The 17,218-nt window shown below is 39.4% G+C and overlaps 1 protein-coding gene across 8 annotated transcripts in view; it reads left to right on the top strand.

Moving 5' to 3' along the window:
* Window positions 1-17,218, top strand: part of TMEM237 (transmembrane protein 237) — a 35,809-nt gene that overhangs the window by 16,250 nt on the left and 2,341 nt on the right. For all 8 annotated transcript variants that reach the window (XM_069068800.1, XM_069068801.1, XM_069068807.1 and 5 more), the window contains 6 exons: window positions 4,901-5,061; window positions 5,924-6,047; window positions 6,577-6,768; window positions 7,411-7,484; window positions 13,807-13,900; window positions 16,605-16,726. In XM_069068800.1, coding sequence (XP_068924901.1) covers window positions 4,901-5,061; window positions 5,924-6,047; window positions 6,577-6,768; window positions 7,411-7,484; window positions 13,807-13,900; window positions 16,605-16,726 — 767 coding nt within the window. The remainder of the gene's footprint in view (window positions 1-4,900; window positions 5,062-5,923; window positions 6,048-6,576; window positions 6,769-7,410; window positions 7,485-13,806; window positions 13,901-16,604; window positions 16,727-17,218) is intronic.

The following is a 17,218-nucleotide window of genomic DNA, read 5'->3' as shown; positions in this document are numbered from 1 at the left end:
TGTTTTTCCTCTCTAGAATAGAGATAAGGATAGCAATAAAACCACCTTAGTGTTACATTCGGAAGAATAAACAATTGAGAAAATAAATGCTCAAATTTAAATTTACATTTTAATATGACACTTAAATTAGCAAATTTATCCAATAAGAGTTTTCATATAAACTAGATCCTCAAATTCCAAAACCCCTTCTCTTCCACTCCCCCATTAAGTCAATAATTGATTTTGTTTGGAATTTTAGTCTGCATTAAAACTCCCAAAGTGTGATTTTTTTTTTTTACAGCTGTAAAAAGTATACTTTGGGCCCCTTTACCAAGCCAGGCCCCCTATATCTCCCCGAGGGTTCTAATAGCATGAGCCCTTAGCAGCTATATTCCCCAGTTTGTTAAGGGACAAGTGACTAATACCTCGTTCTATTTATCTGCTGACTCTTACAGAAGGACATTTATTTCCCAAGCACAACAAGAGAGGGAAGAGAAAAAATATGTAACTCAAAATATTTTTAAAAATAAATGTCAAAATTTGTTTACACATAATTGAGAAAAATAAAATAAAGATTAAATGTAAAAAAATACAGCCCGAGCAAATATACAAGCCTTATCCCAGTACTTGCAGAGCATGTGCTCCCCAATACCATACTGGTCTTTGGGGAAATGGGCTCAAAACTCAGTTCAGTTTCTTTGGTCCCACCAAGTTCATGTCCAGATTCAGCTTGGCTGCTACATGAATCCTTACTGAAGGTCACTTTTTGTTTTTAAAGCAATCGGGGTTAAGTAACTTGCTCAAGGTTACATGGCCAGTTATTTCTGGGTGTGGTGCTGAGTATCTGAGGCCAGATTTGATCCAGGTCATCCCGATACTGGAGCCGGTGCTCTTACTCTCTGAGCCACCTGGCCACCTTTAAGCAATCGGGGTTAAGTAACTTGCTCAAGGTTACATGGCCAGGTGTTTCTGGGTGGGTGCTAAGTGTCTGAGCCCGGGATACGATCTCCAGGTCATCCCAACACTGGAGCCGGTGCTCTTACTTGCTGTGCTACCTGGCCGCCCCTGAAGGTCACTCTTGAAGGTAATTTCTTGTCCTCGGGGTGTCAGTGCTGGGTTGGTGGAGACACTCAGCCTCGGTTCCTTAGATCCTTATAGTTCACACTCTCGGGTAGGTTAGGGATCAAATAAAAAGGCTAAGGTGGCACAGTGAATAGAGCCCCGACCCTGGAGTCAGGAGGACCTGAGGTCAAATCCAGCCTCACACACTTAACACTTACTTGCTGTGTGACCTTGGGCAAGTCACTTAACCCTAATTGCCCTCCCCCCCAAAAAACCCAAAAGTCTAAGGACTCAGACCTGTTTCCCTCAGAGGATGAAGGGCCTCAACAAATGCTATAGTTCCATAGAGCACAGCTGAGGATAAGGAGCAAAGGGTAGTAAAATGACACCTTCTTTGTAGACCTCAAAAGTCAATCAGAGAGCCTCTCCTTCACTACATACTTAGTTTTCCAGAACTAGTCACCAGGTGTCCATGCAGCCTCCGGTCTCTCCTAAGCTCTTTCCTTCCACTTTCCCCAGAGGCAGCTCCCTAGCACCCCTGTGTGAAGAGATGCCTTCTGAGGTGTTCCAGACCCTCACCATACATGATGGAAACCATAATTTATCTCTTGTTGTTATTGTTCAGTCATTTTCAGTTGAGTCTGGGGTGGTTTGCCATTTCCTCCTCCAACTCATTTTATAGATGAGGAAGCTGAGGCAGACAGGGTTAAAGGGACTCACCCAGGGTCACACAGCTCAGAAGTATCTGAGGCCAGATTTGAACTCATAAAGATGATCTTTCTGACTTCAAGCCCAGCATTCTGTCCATTCTGTCCCCGAGCTGTGCTAATCTATCCTTTAGCAGAGGGTAACAATTTTTCTTTATTAGTAATATGGCAGAGAATATTGGGAATCTCCTATCATTGTTTTTCCCATTTGAAGTTTTATCTATTAATAATAGCTCACATTGACATAGGCCTTTAAGGTTTGGCAGAATGCTTCACATACATTCTCACAATAACCCTGTAAGTCAAGTATTACTATTCACATTTTACGAATGAGAAAACAAAAAAAGATTAAATTACTTGTCTGGGGTCACAGGCTAGTGAGTATATAAAGTAGGACTTGAACTCAAGCTCTATCTGCTATCTGTATTGATGTAAAATCATACTTTACAAATTGAAAGGGGCCTTAGCCCCTCAATTTTGCAGATAAAAACTGATGCCAGAGAGTGACTTGTCCAGTGTTACTGACCTATTTAATAGTAGGGCTCAGGTTGGACCCCAGGTCTCCTAACTCCTAAGCTAGTGTTCTTTCTGTTCCATTATGATGCTTTTCTAAGTCAGTTTTGTTTTAGAATCCTGCTTTTGATATTTTTTGCTATGATTCTTCTAGTAACATGTAAATTATATTTACACACTTAGCAAAAATCTCTCGAACAGTCTGGTTCCTTGTCTCAATCAGTGCATTTAAGTTTTCTGGAATGAATGATTTACCATATATTAGTCTGGTTCTGAATCTCAGGGAACAGATACAGTATCATACCTACCTCTAATCTAATTAAATGATTTATTAATAGCATTTAAATCACTGCTGGAATCCTTACAAAAGAAGATATAGGAGAACATGTGACTCCACCTTACCACTACCCTTAGTTCCTAATCTTGTGTTGGTTTTGGGAAATGAAATTGCACAATTAACTATAATTGATGAAATTGGCTTTATGCAGAGCTATAGACCAGTAACCAATCAGGTGTGGTCTGAGATAGGTAAACTCCATGAGTATTTATATCATATAGGCTAAGGGAGGCTGGAGCCTTGTACAGTTACACAAATTATGGCAGCTCTGATTATGCCAATCATGAGGAGATCAGATAAGAATGACTGGGTTGATAGAATTTCTTTGGGGTGCTGTTGTGAACTCATTGGTCATTCTAGCTATTTCTCTCTCCCAATCCCCCATCTGCCCTCTGAGGGAATCAGAAGTAGATTTGAGTCCCAGCTCTGTCACTTTGGGTAAATAATTTAATTTCTCATCTCTAAAGTTAATTAGTTCCTCATCTCTAAAATAGGGCTAATACCACTTATCTATTCACCTCACATGGTTGTTGTGAGGAACTTTAAAATGATTTAGAAATGTGAATTACCACTCCTACCTCCTAGGCAGGACCATGAGGAGCCAATGAGTTAATATGTTCGAAAGCACTTTGTAACCATAAAGCATTATATAAATATATATATATATGTTATATATAAGATCTATATATTATATATGTGTATATCTAGCTATACTTTTGTTATTTTGTCATGATCGTTTTACCTGGCATTCTTCATCACTGTTGGATATGTGAAGCTGATAAAAACAACACAGTACTCTTATTTAGGTGTTTGAGGTCATGAGATAATGATTAATGCCCCGTGGCAAGTTTAGGAACCTTGAGATTAGGGGTTTTTAAACCCTTCAGGCCTCAGTTTCTTATGTCTAAGATGAGAAGATTGGACAAGAGAATCTGTGAGGTCCCTTGCAGCTCAAGGTCTTTGACCCTACCGTCTTCAGGGCATAAATTCTTTGATTACAAAGTCTAAATCAGTTCATTGTTGGCAGGCTCTGCTTTCCTTCCTTTTTTGAAGGAAGGACATTTATTTCCCTCCTTTTCTAATCCCAGAGTACCTTTCCTGTTTTAGTGCCTATGCTTTATTTTATAGATAAGTCCAGGAGGGCTGAATGATTTGTCCGAAGTCCCATACCTCCTAAGAGGCAGAAATAGAACTCAGAACAAGGCCCTCTGACTCCCACTCCACTTCTCTTTCAAGTGGCTTCATTCTGGATGGGAAACCACTGGATGGGAGCTTGGCAGCAGCTGCTGAGAGCCATCAGGAAATACTATCATAGGACCATAGCTACCAGACTGAGATTAATATAAAGAACAGGTCTGCTGTCACTTCCCCGCTCTGTAAGCTTCAATGTCTCCCTATGCCAAATAGAGGATAAACATATAAAGTTGTCTGTTTGGCATTTAAACTCTTCAAAATCTGGCCAGGCTATCTTAACTAGATTGATTATGCATTACTCTGTCTCAAGCACTCTACCCTTTAGCCAAACCTGCCTGCTGTTTCCTGTACACAGTAGTCTTTCTCCCACCTGTGTGCTTTTGATCCCCCCAGATCTGGTATGGTTTAGTGCGGTTCTCCCTCTTCTTCTTCAGCTCTTGGAACACTGTATTCCTTTCAAGTATTCAGATGCCATCCCCTTCAAGAAGCCTTTTTTGAGCACTCCCTCCACCCCAACTTTCTCCTAATTACTGTTTCGTGTTTACTTCATGTGGACATGGTGTGTGTCCTCAGTAGAACATATTTCATGTTCACGGTTGTACTGCCTTGAATGTGCTGCCCGGCACAGAGGAGTTAGCAGGGCTTGTGGATTACTTGATAAAGCAGCTCATATTTACGAAGGAAGCGAATGAAGTGTGGTCAGTTTGGGCCTGCTCCCCCACATGGATGCTGATCAGTATAGCATGAGAGGGACGCTCCTAGGTGAGAAGGCCTCAGACCCTGAAGGAAGCTGAATTGTGATAGGAAATTCCAGAGAGTTAGAAGCATAGCCTGGTGAGGAATGAAGCATGGCAATGGTAGCAAGGCCCTTCGTTCAGTGTCATTAAAGCATTATGGTTCTATTGGTAAGATATTTAACCAGAATTAAAAAAAAAAAACACAAGAAAGATAAAACTTTTACATATTAAATGTTCGTGTAATTGAACATTTCTAAAAGTACATGGGCTGGGGGGGGGGGGGGGGAGGGGGAGGTTTACTTTTCCAGTTCCCTCCTTTTGTAAAGGTTTAATAACCATATCTGCATCCTCATCCCGTTACTGAATTCTAGGAGAAGCCAGCCAACAGGATTGCACTATGCTAATGAGCTAGGAGTAGAAGAGGAGGACATCATCGCTGATGAGCAAACCTGTCCAGAGCAACAGCCTTCGGTATTCACTGCGCCCATGGGTGTCAGCCAGCCTGTGGGCAAAGTATTTGTAGAAAAAAGCAGTGAGTAATTTTGTGTTGTTGTCGTTTGATTTATCTGACAATAGTAGCACATTAAATTAAAAACAGCGTACGGTTTTATTTTCCTTTGATGAACTGAGTGGTTGTGATAATTTTATACATACGTAACAAAATGGGACTTAGGGTTCCTGTGCAAAGGGCAGTTGACATGTCCATAGCAGGCCACAGCATATTTATAATGGAAAATTGTGGTTAAGAGGTGGCATAGAGTAACATTGGATGAGATAAGCGACAACATGGAGGTGGGTAGCAGATTCTCTGATTTCCACAACATCTAGAAAGACCCAGAGAAAGTCTCCACCCTGGGGCGGTGCCTGAAAAAGTGTCTATGGAAGACGAGAGACAAGAGTTAGACAGTATGAGAAGGCCTGGGTGACTTATTCTCTGCTGACAGGGGGAAGAGAGGCAGTCATTATTCCTCCAAGGTCCTCAAGAAGAAAAACTATAGCATTTAAGAAAAGCCTATAAAATATGACTACAGCAATATGTAGTAACAAGAATTTACAAACTGCCTTCTATAGACCAGGCTAGTTGCTGTGCTAACATACATTGAATCTGATTTCTAAAAATTATTCCTGTGTTATTATTAAGAACAATAATAATAGAGCAAGTTTTGCTTATTCATCTCATTTGGGTCTATATTTTTATTTTAAGTATATATATATATATATGTGAAACAATCAAAATATAAAGGATCTTCTGAAACAGGAACTGTAATAGTGTTTCTCTAGGTAGAAAATTAGTAAATTAAGCATTATCTAAGTTCTTGTTTGAGGAACAGTGTTTTAGGACAACAAAAATGCTTCATTTCATTACTTGCTAATTATTTTTATATTGCTGCTAGGACGATTCCAGGCTGCTGACCGGTCTGAATTAATTAAAACCACCGAAAACATTGATATGTTGATGGACATAAAGCCTTCATGGACAACTAGGGATGTTGCCTTATCAGTACACCGAAGCTTCAGGTAATTGCATTGAATTTTTTCTTCAAAGGAATGTGAAACAAGTGCCAGTAACTAAAAATAGCTTGGATCTTTTAGCCTGTTCGAAATCTTTCACACTGTTGGTAGTTTTAAAAATAGTATTCAGGTAGACAGTAGTTTTTCATTATTGAATTAGAATTAAATAAAGGTTGGCCCGTCTAGGGTAATGAAAATTCCACTGACACAGTTATGGAATTCCAGTTATTATTGAAAAAAATTGTACCTTTTTAAAAAATACAATTTTGTTTTTCTATACAGGGAAAGGTACAAAGCCACTTTAAGTTAGTTACAAATATTTATGAAGCACTTACTATATGTGAAGCAGTGTGCCAAGTGATGGGTTTACAAAGAAATGCAAAAATACTGAGTTATTTGAGATGAATCATTTATAATAATTTTTCATTCTTTTCCCCCCCATCTAAAATTATTGATCTCTTTTTTCATTGCTGAGTTATTTCTTTGAGATGAATACTTTATAATAATTTTGAATCCTTTTTTCCCCATCGTCTAGGATGATTGGTCTCTTTTCTCATGGCTTCCTTGCTGGCTATGCTGTGTGGAATATTGTTGTAATTTATGTCCTAGCAGGAAAAGAATTGTCTGATCTCTCCAACCTCCTACAACAGTATAAGACCTTAGCTTATCCTACTCAGAGTCTCCTCTACCTGCTTCTGGCTATAAGCACAATTTCAGCTTTTGACAGGTAAGATAACTGTAGAATCACTGAAGTTTTCCATCATTAAGGAGCAGCCTCGTGACTATAATGTTTCAGTGCCCCTGTTTGGATGTTTAGGAAAATAGACTATAAAACAATAATGCCGTTTTTCATATGATTTTAAAAGTCACTGTCACCCTTTTTGAGGGACAAGTGTGGAAACATTAGAGAATTTGGAGGAAAAACTTTCTATAATTTTAAGTAAGTAGGTTTTTGTATTATTTTAGCCCAGAGAAATGAAAAATAGTAAGAGGGCTTTGGTAAGAAGGCAAAGAGACTAATCAGTATTTTGTAGGTAATCAAATTCTGAGGAGCCTACTCTAAAAGTTTTTTTAGTGGTCTTTTTGCCTTCTGGTGCTTCTAAGTCACAAAGTGACACAAATCTGACATTCGTTTGTAGCCAAGTCTTTATCTGTTGTTTAAAATAAAAGGATTTGTGGGGATGTGCAGGGGAGTGTTAGGAGAACATAGATGATACAGTGCTGTGTAGATTGTGGGTATTTAGTGTTTATTAACTGAATTCATTGTATGTAATAGCATTACAGGAAGATCAAAATTATTTACAGAACAGAGAATTTCTATAAGAAGAATTTTCTACTACATTGTGACAAAAAACTTTCCTATTCCTAGGATTGATTTTGCTAAAACATCGGTAGCAATTCGAGGTTTTCTTGCCCTGGACCCAACAGCTTTGGCTTCTTTCTGTAAGTAAAAATGAAAAAGGTACCATTACCTCCTTTGTTAAATTCTAAAATTTTTAGTAATAAATTACAAAAGCAGTTTGAGTTTTCATATTAAGTAGGTTGCTTCTATTTAAGAGGAATCCTAAGAATCTGGTAGGAATAGATGGTGGGAGGAGAGGCATGCATTATATAAATATATGTATATATTACACATATCTAATTTATAAGTAGTATATGTACATATAATATTCTTTGTGGTGTTCTTCTAGATACAAGGTAGCTTAGTGGGTAGAAAGCTAGCCTTTGAGTTAAGAAGCCCTGAGTTCGAGTCTTGCCTCTGACATACACATTTCTGATGATCCTGGACAAATCACTTAATGTCACAGCATCTCAGAAAGCTACTGGAACAGCAGAGAGTGAGCCCCATGGTTTGAGGTACAGGGAGATAGGACCACAATACATGTTCACCAGGGCCTTTTAAGAGGTGTAAGTCTATGCCCTGTTAGGCCTCACTAGAGCCACAACACAAGGCCATTATATCACCAGATTATAACCACTGCAGAACTAGCAGGGCACTGCCCAGACATCCTGGCCAGGAGCCACAGCAGGAAACAGGCAGCTTCCAAGCAATCCATGCCCGAGCCATGGAGGTCCCTAGAAGAGATCTGAAACCAGTTCTCCTATTCAAGCCACCACAGATGACAAGGCCAACTAAGCAACAGTTCATTCCTAGCAGTCAGGGCCTTGCAGGAGGCCTACAACCAATGCTATTTACAACTTCTAGTTGAGGCCTTGTCTAGAAGATAAACTGAGGCACATTTCTCCACAGAAAGTAACATTTACAAGCAGGGGCATGCTGCCTGCCTGTGACCAAAGACCCTGAGCAAAAAGACAGCTCCCCTTTTATAGGTCTTGGGGAGTACAAAACAAAAGAACAGAACAAGGGAGGTGACATCATGGGGTTGAGGGCAAACATGACTGATTATAGAGCCGAGACACCGGGAACAATGTGGTTAGTGGGAAGTTTGGTAATGAGGGGCTAGCAGTGACCCCTTCCTTCCCTCCTGAGACTAAGAAGTGCTCATTGTTTTGAGTCCAGATACAAGGTCAAAAGATGACTGGCAGCTCTTTTGATAGCAAACCAGACTGCATCCTTGAAGGACAGCCTGGTGGTGGAAAGATACTAGACCCAGCATCTTCCAAGGTCATCTAAATTCCTTGAAGCAGGAATTGGATAGTGATTAGCAAGAGAACAGGAGTTCTAAATTTAGCCCATTACACACCAGCTAAATTGTCTGGTAAATTGAGAGACAGAAAACCATGACTTGAGCAGTAACAAAGCAAAAGCAGTTACAGGCAAAATCAATTATAACTAGGATCAATATAAAATGATACAGGATCAATTTTAATTTTCTGAAAATATAATGAAGAAGTCTGGGGGGTTAAGAGAAGCCTGTGAAGTCAATCCAAAAGAACAGAGTAACTAGACAACCAGTACAAGTAGAACCTGAGAGAAAAGAATGGTTTGAACCCAAGGTGTAGCTACAAGAAATTCAAGAGATAAAAAATGAAATTATAGCAGAGCCAAGATGGCAGAGTAAAAGCACAAACTTGGCATAGGCTCCAGTTTCAACCATCTCCAATACCTGTGAAAAAATGACTCTAAACAAATTTTAAAGCTACAGAACCCACAAAGAGACAGAGAGAAACAAATCTCCTGCTGAAGGCAGCCTGGCAGGCTGACAGGAAAAGTCTATTGCAGCACGCTGGGAGCCAAGTGCAGTCCCCAGTGAACTGCGGTTCCAGCCCTAGGGCAGCCCCAACCAGCGCCCAGACTGGCCAGAGCAGACTTCAGGAGAGTGAATTACCAGCAGCTGTGGCTGTTTCCAAACTCCTCAACCCATAAACGCCAAAGAGAAAATAAAAGATCAGTCAGGAACTCTGTTGTTAGGGTGAAGGAACAGCAAGGTCCGGCCCTTGCCCACGGGGTGAGAAATGGCAGGAGGCTTAGCAGTGCCGCATAGCTGCTCTTAGAGCTCTCAGCCTGCAGATCGTAGGGGGACCAAGCAACAATTCAGAGGGTAATAGCTCTTGCTTTGACCTGCCTGGATCTGGATCATGGTCTTGGGTAGTGGGCCTGGGGTGTGTGGCCCAGTGAGCCAGAGTTTGTGGGGGCTGTGGAGAGGGTACCCAGCTAATAGCTCCAGCAGCTAGGAAAACCCCAGCAATTTGGGACAAAACTCTCTCCATTCTGTAAGCAGGGTTTTACTGTGGCAAAGAGCTCAAGTAATTGGCAAGATGAGGAAGCGCAATTAGACCATAAAATCCTTTTTGTGGGACAAAAAGGATCAAAGCGTGGAACTGGAGGAGGACAATGAAGTCAGAACCCCTGCATCAGAAGCTTCCAAGAAAAATATGAACTAGTCACAGGCCATGGAGGAGCTCAAGAAGGATTTTAAAAATCAAGTGGAGGAAAAACTGCAAAGAGAAATGAGAATGATGCAAGAAAATCATGAAAAGCAAGTCACCAGCCTGCTAAAGGAGACCCCCAAAAATTCTGAAAATAATACTTTAAAAAGTACACTAACTCAAATGGCAAAAGAGGTCCAAAAAGCCAGTGAGGAGAAGAATGGCTTAAAAAGCCAAATTTGCCAGATGGAAAAGGAATTTCAAAAACTCACTGAAGAGAATAATTCCTTCCAAATTAGATTGGAACAATTGGAAGCTAATGACTTTATGAGAAATCAAGATACTATGTGACTTAATGAGAAATCAAGATAAAACAGATCCAAACAAATGAAAAAATAGAAGGCAATGTGAAATATCTCATTGGAAAAACCACTGACCTAGATAGATTCAGGAAACATAATTTAAAAATTATTGGACTACTTGAAAGCCACGATCAGAAAAAGAACCTAGAACTCATCCTTCAAGAAATTTTCCAGGAAAATTGCCCTGATATACTAGAACCAGAGGGCAAAATAGAAATTGAAAGAATTCACTGAACACCTCTTGAAAAAGATCCCAAGGGGTGGCCAGGTGGCGCCATGAGTAAGAGCACTGGCCTCAGAGTCGGGATGACCTGGGATCGAATCCAAGCTCAGATACTTAGCACCACACCCAGAAATAACTGGCCGTGTAATCTTGAGCAAGTTACTTCACCCCAATTGCTTAGGGGCGGCCAGGTGGCTCAGCGAGTAAGAGCACCGGCTCCAGTGTCAGGATGACCTGGGGATCAAATCCAGGCTCAGACACTTAGCACCCACCCAGAAACACCTGGCCATGTAACCTTGAGCAAGTTACTTAACCCTGATTGCTTTATAAAAAAAAAGAAAAAGAAAAGAAAAAGATCCCCAAAAGAAAACTCCTAGGAATATCATAGCCAAATTCCAGAATTCCTAGGTCAAGGAGAAAATATTACAAGCACCCAGGAAGGATCAATTTTACTGTTGTGGAAACACAATCAGAATAACACAAGATCTGGCAGCTTCCACATTAAGGGACTGAAGGGCTTGGAATATGATATTCCAATGGTCAAAGGAGCTAGTGTTAAAACCAAGAATCACATACCCAGCAAAACTGAGTATAATGCTTCAGGGAAAAATATGGTCATTCAATTAAATAGAGAACTTGCAAGCATTTTTGATGAGAAAACCAGAGCTAAACAGAAAATTTGTCTTTCAATTACAAGAAACAAGAGAAGCATGAGAAGGTAAACAGGAAAAAGAAATCATAGGGAACTAAGGTTGAACATTGTACATTCCTACATGGAAAAACGATAATTGAAACTCATGAGACTTTTCTCAGTATGAGGATAGTTGAAGGGAAGATATATATGTTTATATGTATACATACATATCTATTTATGTATAGGAGGGTCTATGTTTGTATAAATATATATGTGAGTGTATGCATATGTGTGTACATGTATACATAGACAAAGGGCACAGAATAGGTTGAATATGAAGGGATGATATCTTAAAAATAAAATTAAGAGGGGTGGCTAGGTGGCGCAGTGAATAGAACACTGGCCCTGTAGTCAGGAGGTCCTGAGCTCAAATCTGGCCTCAGGCACTTAACACTTACTAGCCATGTGACCTTGGTCAAGTCACTTAACCCCAATTGCCCTGCCTTCCCCCTCCAAAAAGCAAAAAAAAAAAAATTAATTAAATTAAGAGGTGAGAGAGGAATATATTGGGAGAAGGAGAAAGCAAGAGAAAGATTAGGATAAATTATCTCATATAAAAGAGGCAAGAGAACACTTACAATGGAGTGCAAGAGCAGGAAGGTGAAAGGGAATGGGTCAACCTTACTCTCATTGAATTTGGCTTAAGGAGGGAACAACATACACATTCAATTGGGTATCTTACCCTACAGGAAAGCAGGAGGGAAGGGGATAAAAGGGGGGGGGGTAATAGAAGGGAAGGCAGATTGAGGGAGAGGGTAGTTAGAAGCAAGCACTTTTGAAAAGGGACAGGGTCAAAGTAGAAAATAGCATAAGTGGGGGGGGGGGGGCAGGATAGGATGGAGGGATATATAGTTAGTCTTTAACAATATAAGTACCATGGAAATGTTTTGTGTAACTACACATATACAACCTATGTTGAATTGCTTGTCTTCCCAGTGGGGATGGGTGAGGAGGGAAGAAGGGAAAGACTCTGGAACTCAAAGTTGCAAAAAAAAAAAATGTTAATGCATGTTATATACGATTGGAAAATAAGATATAAAAACACTGGGGTATAGAAATCCATCTTGCCCTACTGGAAAGTTGGGGGGAGGATGGGAGAGGATATAAGAGAGAATAAATTGGGGAAAGGGGTATTCAATAGGCTCGCTGTTTTGGAGTGGGGGGGGGTAGGAAAGAGACAGGGAAAAATTTTGTAACTCAAAATCTTGTGGAAATGAATGTTGAAAACTAAAACTAAATAAATAAATTGGAAAAAATGAAATTATAAATGAAATTACAGCTCTTAAGGGGGAAAAATTGAAAAGAAAATAAAAAGCTTAGGACAAAGGTAAAAAAATCTCACCCAAGTATGTGACTCCCTGAAAAACAGAATGAAGTAAGCTCCATGATTCTATAAAACAAAAAAAATTAGGAAAAAATATCCAGACTATTAAAATAAATAAATAGTAAATTTAAATAATCCATTCTCAGAAAACAGTGTTGAACAAACCATAAATGAACTTCCAAAAGTGAAAAAGTCTCTAGGATCAGATGGATTTAAAACTGATTTGTATGTTTGGAAACAAAATGTTTCTATTAAACATTCAAAGAACAACTAACTCCAGTTTTACATAAATATTTGCAAAAATAGGGAAAGATAGCATTCTATCAAATTCTTTTTATGAGACAATTACTTGATACCTGAACAAGGGAGAAAGAGGGGAAAAAAGTCAGAGGAAAAAAAACCTCCAGATCAGTAGCTCTAATGAATATTGATGCAAAATACTTTTAGTAAAGTGTCAACAAAATGGATATAAGAAAATATTTAAAAGATTATATGCTACAACCAAGTTAGATTTATACTAGGAATGCAGGGTTGGTTCATTATTATGAAAATGATAAACAACCATATTAATCTTTTAAAACCACATTACATCAATTGATAGAAATATTTTTTTGTCAAAAATATAACACCCTTTTAAGTTAAAAGCACTAGAAAACAAAGATGAATAGACCTCTCCTTAATATGGCAAGTAGTGTCTAAAAACTAAGAGCTTGCATTGTATATAATGAGAAACACTAGATGCCTTTCTAATAATTTCAGGGATAAAGCAATGATGTCCATTGTCACCATTATTAATTGATACTACTGTAGAAACAGTAACTAGAACAGTAAAGCAAGTAAAAGGAATGGAGGGAATAAGCATAGGCAAAGAAGAAATAAAAGTACTACTTTTTTTCAGATGATATGGTAGTTTACTTAGAGAACCATAATTATCTATGGTGTCTTTAAGCGTAATGGAGTTTCCTTGCTTTTTTCTTCTAACCATGTCTATTTTATTTTTAAAGATTGTTCATATAGTCCTTGTGCATTTTGAGGCCTTAATCATTTAGATTGTAGGCAGTAGTCACAGTCAATCTTAGGTATTAGTGTGGGACAAAAACAAAATAGTACACAGTCATTCTTTTGAGGTCCCATGACAAATAAAAAATGACTGTTGTAGAAGGGAAGGTAAAACAAAAACGCCAACCAAAAAATATTAAAAGCTTCTATTTGGTTTAGGGGCTATAACTGACAATAATTTTACATAATTTTAGTTATAATTAATAACTTTAAATAATATAAATTATATTTTATAGTGTTAATAATTTGAGGTTTGTGGGGTTTTTTTCCAGTGTACTTTGCCGCTCTTATCTTGTCTCTGAGCCAGCAGATGACAAGTGACAGAATACATCTTTATACACCTGCATCAGTTAATGGTAGCCTCTGGTAAGAAATTATGAACAATTTCTCTAGATGTAGAAATAATATTGTTATTAATATTCTTTTACATTGACATTTCTTTTTTATTCTACACTTAAATCCAAGAAAGCTTCGTTTTTGCTTATATAATAAGGCAGTGAGAAGTGGTATGAAATAGTAGAATGTTGGCCTTGGAATCAGAAAGACTTGGTTTCAGAATTTGCTTCTTTCACATACTAGCTGTGTGACCTTGGGGCAAGTCATTTATTTAATATCTCGGTGCTCTAGGCAACTCTCTAAAACTGTAGGTTACAGAATTGCTGATCTATATAAGTAGAGGGAATTTCCAGACTAGGTGTTCTCTACAATGATGAAATTACAGGTCTGGCCAAAAAAAAAAAAGGGTAGGGGCAGGGGAAGGGGAGTGTAATTGGATGGGAGCTTGGAATTCCCTTGACCATCTGAATAGCAGTTATGCTCTTGGACTGGCAGATTACTAAATTACGCTATATATATCTGAAATTTTAAATTTTTTTTGGAGGGGCAATTGGGGTTAAGTGACTTGCCCAAGGTCATACATCTAGTAAGTGTTAGGTGTCTGAGGCCATATTTGAACTCGGGTCCTCCTGACTGCAGGGCCAGTGCTCTATTCACTGTACCACCTAGCTGCCCCAACATCCGAAATTTTAAAGAAGATTCTTTCTTTTGGTATTAGGCTCTCAAATTATGGCTTTATCTGCAGAGAAGGGGAAAGATGAAAGAGACATTAGAAGGCAGAATCAACAAGATTCCATTCCACACTCCATTATGCTTAAAAATGCATCATAGAAGGGCTACTATGTGGCGCAGTGAGTAAAAGTGCCAGCCCTGGAGTCAGAAGGACCTGAGTTCAGTTCCAGCCTCAGACACTTAACACCCACACACAAAAATCTAGCTGTGTAACCTTGGGCTTAACTTAACCCCAATTACCCTCCAAAAAGCAAAAAAAAAAAAAATGCATCATAGATAATTATAGTTGCTTAAGTAAATGTGCTTTTTAGGATGAGTCATAAAAATGATGGTTCATAATGGCTTTCTAGTTACATGCATTCATTAACTATAATCATAGTCATAATTAAAATTATGTTGCATTACTGCAATGGCCCCATAATTGGTCTTTCTGTCTCAAGTCTCTCCCCCCTCCAATGTATCCTACATATAAAGTGATCTTCCTAAGTCTGACTTCACAAGTCTGACCACATCACTTCCATACTCATTAAACTCCAGTATCTTTCTCTTACATCTAGCCCTGTGACTGAACACGTGTTCTTGAAGTTTGGGTTCAGTCAGAGGGCCACACTTGAGGCCCTAGAGGGATATGTGTGGCCTCCAGGCCACAGGTTCCCTGCCCATTTAGCACCAGTCAACTTGCATCTCAGCCCTCAGGGCGATTACCTTCTAATAGGGGAGAAAGCATGTACATTTATAAGTATACTTAGAATATATAGATAAAATTAATAAAAGGCAATTTTGGGGAGGCAGGAAACTAGTGAGGTAGAATCTTGAAGCAAAGCAAGGCTGCTAAGAGGGGAAATTGAGGAGAGGATCAAATACAAACTCCTCTTTTGGACACTTAGCATCCTTCACAGGCTTGCCCAGCTTACCTTTCTGGCCTTATACACATCTCTCCTCTTCACATGCTTCAGACAAGCCAATGCAACTGCCTTGGCATTTCTCTCAAAACAATCCATGTTCCTTTGAATGAGCTGTCCCCCAAGCCTGCTATTTACATCATATTTAATTGTTTCTCTTTTGGCCAGAATCCTCGAGGGTCTTTGCCTCCCGGTTTGATTTTTTTTTTTATTAAAGGGGTCATTCCTTGGCTCACCCTAATCAATAAATGGGTCTTGCCTCAATCAAAATGAGAACTCGGAAAGACCTTACCTTAAAAAGACCAAGGTCTCCCACTGTATTCTGGGCCATCTCTAATGGTCCTGGCCACTAGACCCAAAGGGCTCCAGAGGAGAAAGTGAGGCTGGTGTCTTTGCACAGCGATCCCTCACTTAAATCTAATTTATTTGTAAGTGATGGCATCATCTTTCTGAAGTCATGGTCTTCTTCAAGAATGAAGGACGAGCCACAGCTGCCAAAGCCTTCCCTTCCTCCAGATGTCTCATGGCTCAGTCTCTGAACACCTTCACAGTTGTATGACTTCTAGCACACACCTCTGTATGCACTTAGTCTAATCCAGCAGACTCTTCTGTCTTTGTTCTTTGGTGTCACTTGGGTGACTCTATGAAGCACATCTGGTACTGACATGAAAGGATCCAGAACCTCATCAGCAAGGGGCTAGCCTACTCAGCAGAGCATAATGGTGAGAGGGCTCACTTTGAACTCGGGAAGAGCAAGGCTAAATTCCCACTTCTAACTATAATGGTGGCTATATGACCCTGGGCAAGGGGCAATAACCCTCTTGGTGTCCCAGACGACTCTTTGAGATTATAACTTATACGATACTTACATACTAGCATTGGTACAAGTCATTTTCTTGTCAGGAGTTTCCTGCACCAGTGAAATCACAAGTCTTGACCCAATCCCCCAAGCCAGTCCCACTCCCTAAAAGATGAATTTTTATTTAATTTCCTTTGGTATTTTGGGTGGTGGATTTGTACCAAGCACTCTTTAAGTTCATAAGAATGTATGCATGTACAAAAATAAAGTCAGTTCCAATGAATTTTGTCCTTTTTTTTAGGGCAGCAGGTACAGAGGAACAAATTCTCCATCCCTGGATTGCAGTGAACTTGGTTGTGGCTCTTCTGGTTGGACTGTCTTGGCTTTTCTTGTCTTACAGGCCAGAGATGGATCTCAGTGAAGGTATGAAAACACATGATCAGTGTAGGAGAATATTGGTACCATTAGAACTTCTAAAATTATTCAAAAACCTTCTTTTAATGGGCACAATATTTCTCAATTATGACAAATTCTGAACTTGAGAATTCACTGTCATTAATTCAGTGCTTTAAGAAACAGAATACTTGGGAGCAGCTAGGTGGCGCCATGAATAGAGCACCTCCTGGAATCAGGAAGACCTGAGTTCAAATCCGCCTCAGACACTTACTAGCCATGTGACCTTGGGCAAGTCACCTAACCCCAATTGCCCTACTTCACTCCTCAAAAAAAAAAAAGATATAATGTATAAAATGTAGAGAGAGAAAAGAGGACCTAGGACTCAACAACAGTGATTGAAAAGGAGCAGTCATATATGTAAGAGGGAAACCAAGACAGTGCAGTGGCATAAACAACAACAACAAAGGAAAAAGTATTAAGGAGGAGAGGATTTTTCAACTTATGTTACAGAGCTCAAGA

This window comes from Petaurus breviceps, unplaced genomic scaffold (assembly GCF_028583685.1).
Source record: "Petaurus breviceps papuanus isolate PSGF00001 unplaced genomic scaffold, PetGlider_PUasm1.0 90769, whole genome shotgun sequence".
Taxonomy (NCBI): domain Eukaryota; kingdom Metazoa; phylum Chordata; class Mammalia; order Diprotodontia; family Petauridae; genus Petaurus; species Petaurus breviceps.
The sequence above is the reverse complement of the archived record's forward strand: the minus strand, read 5'-3'. Positions and strand labels throughout refer to the sequence as shown.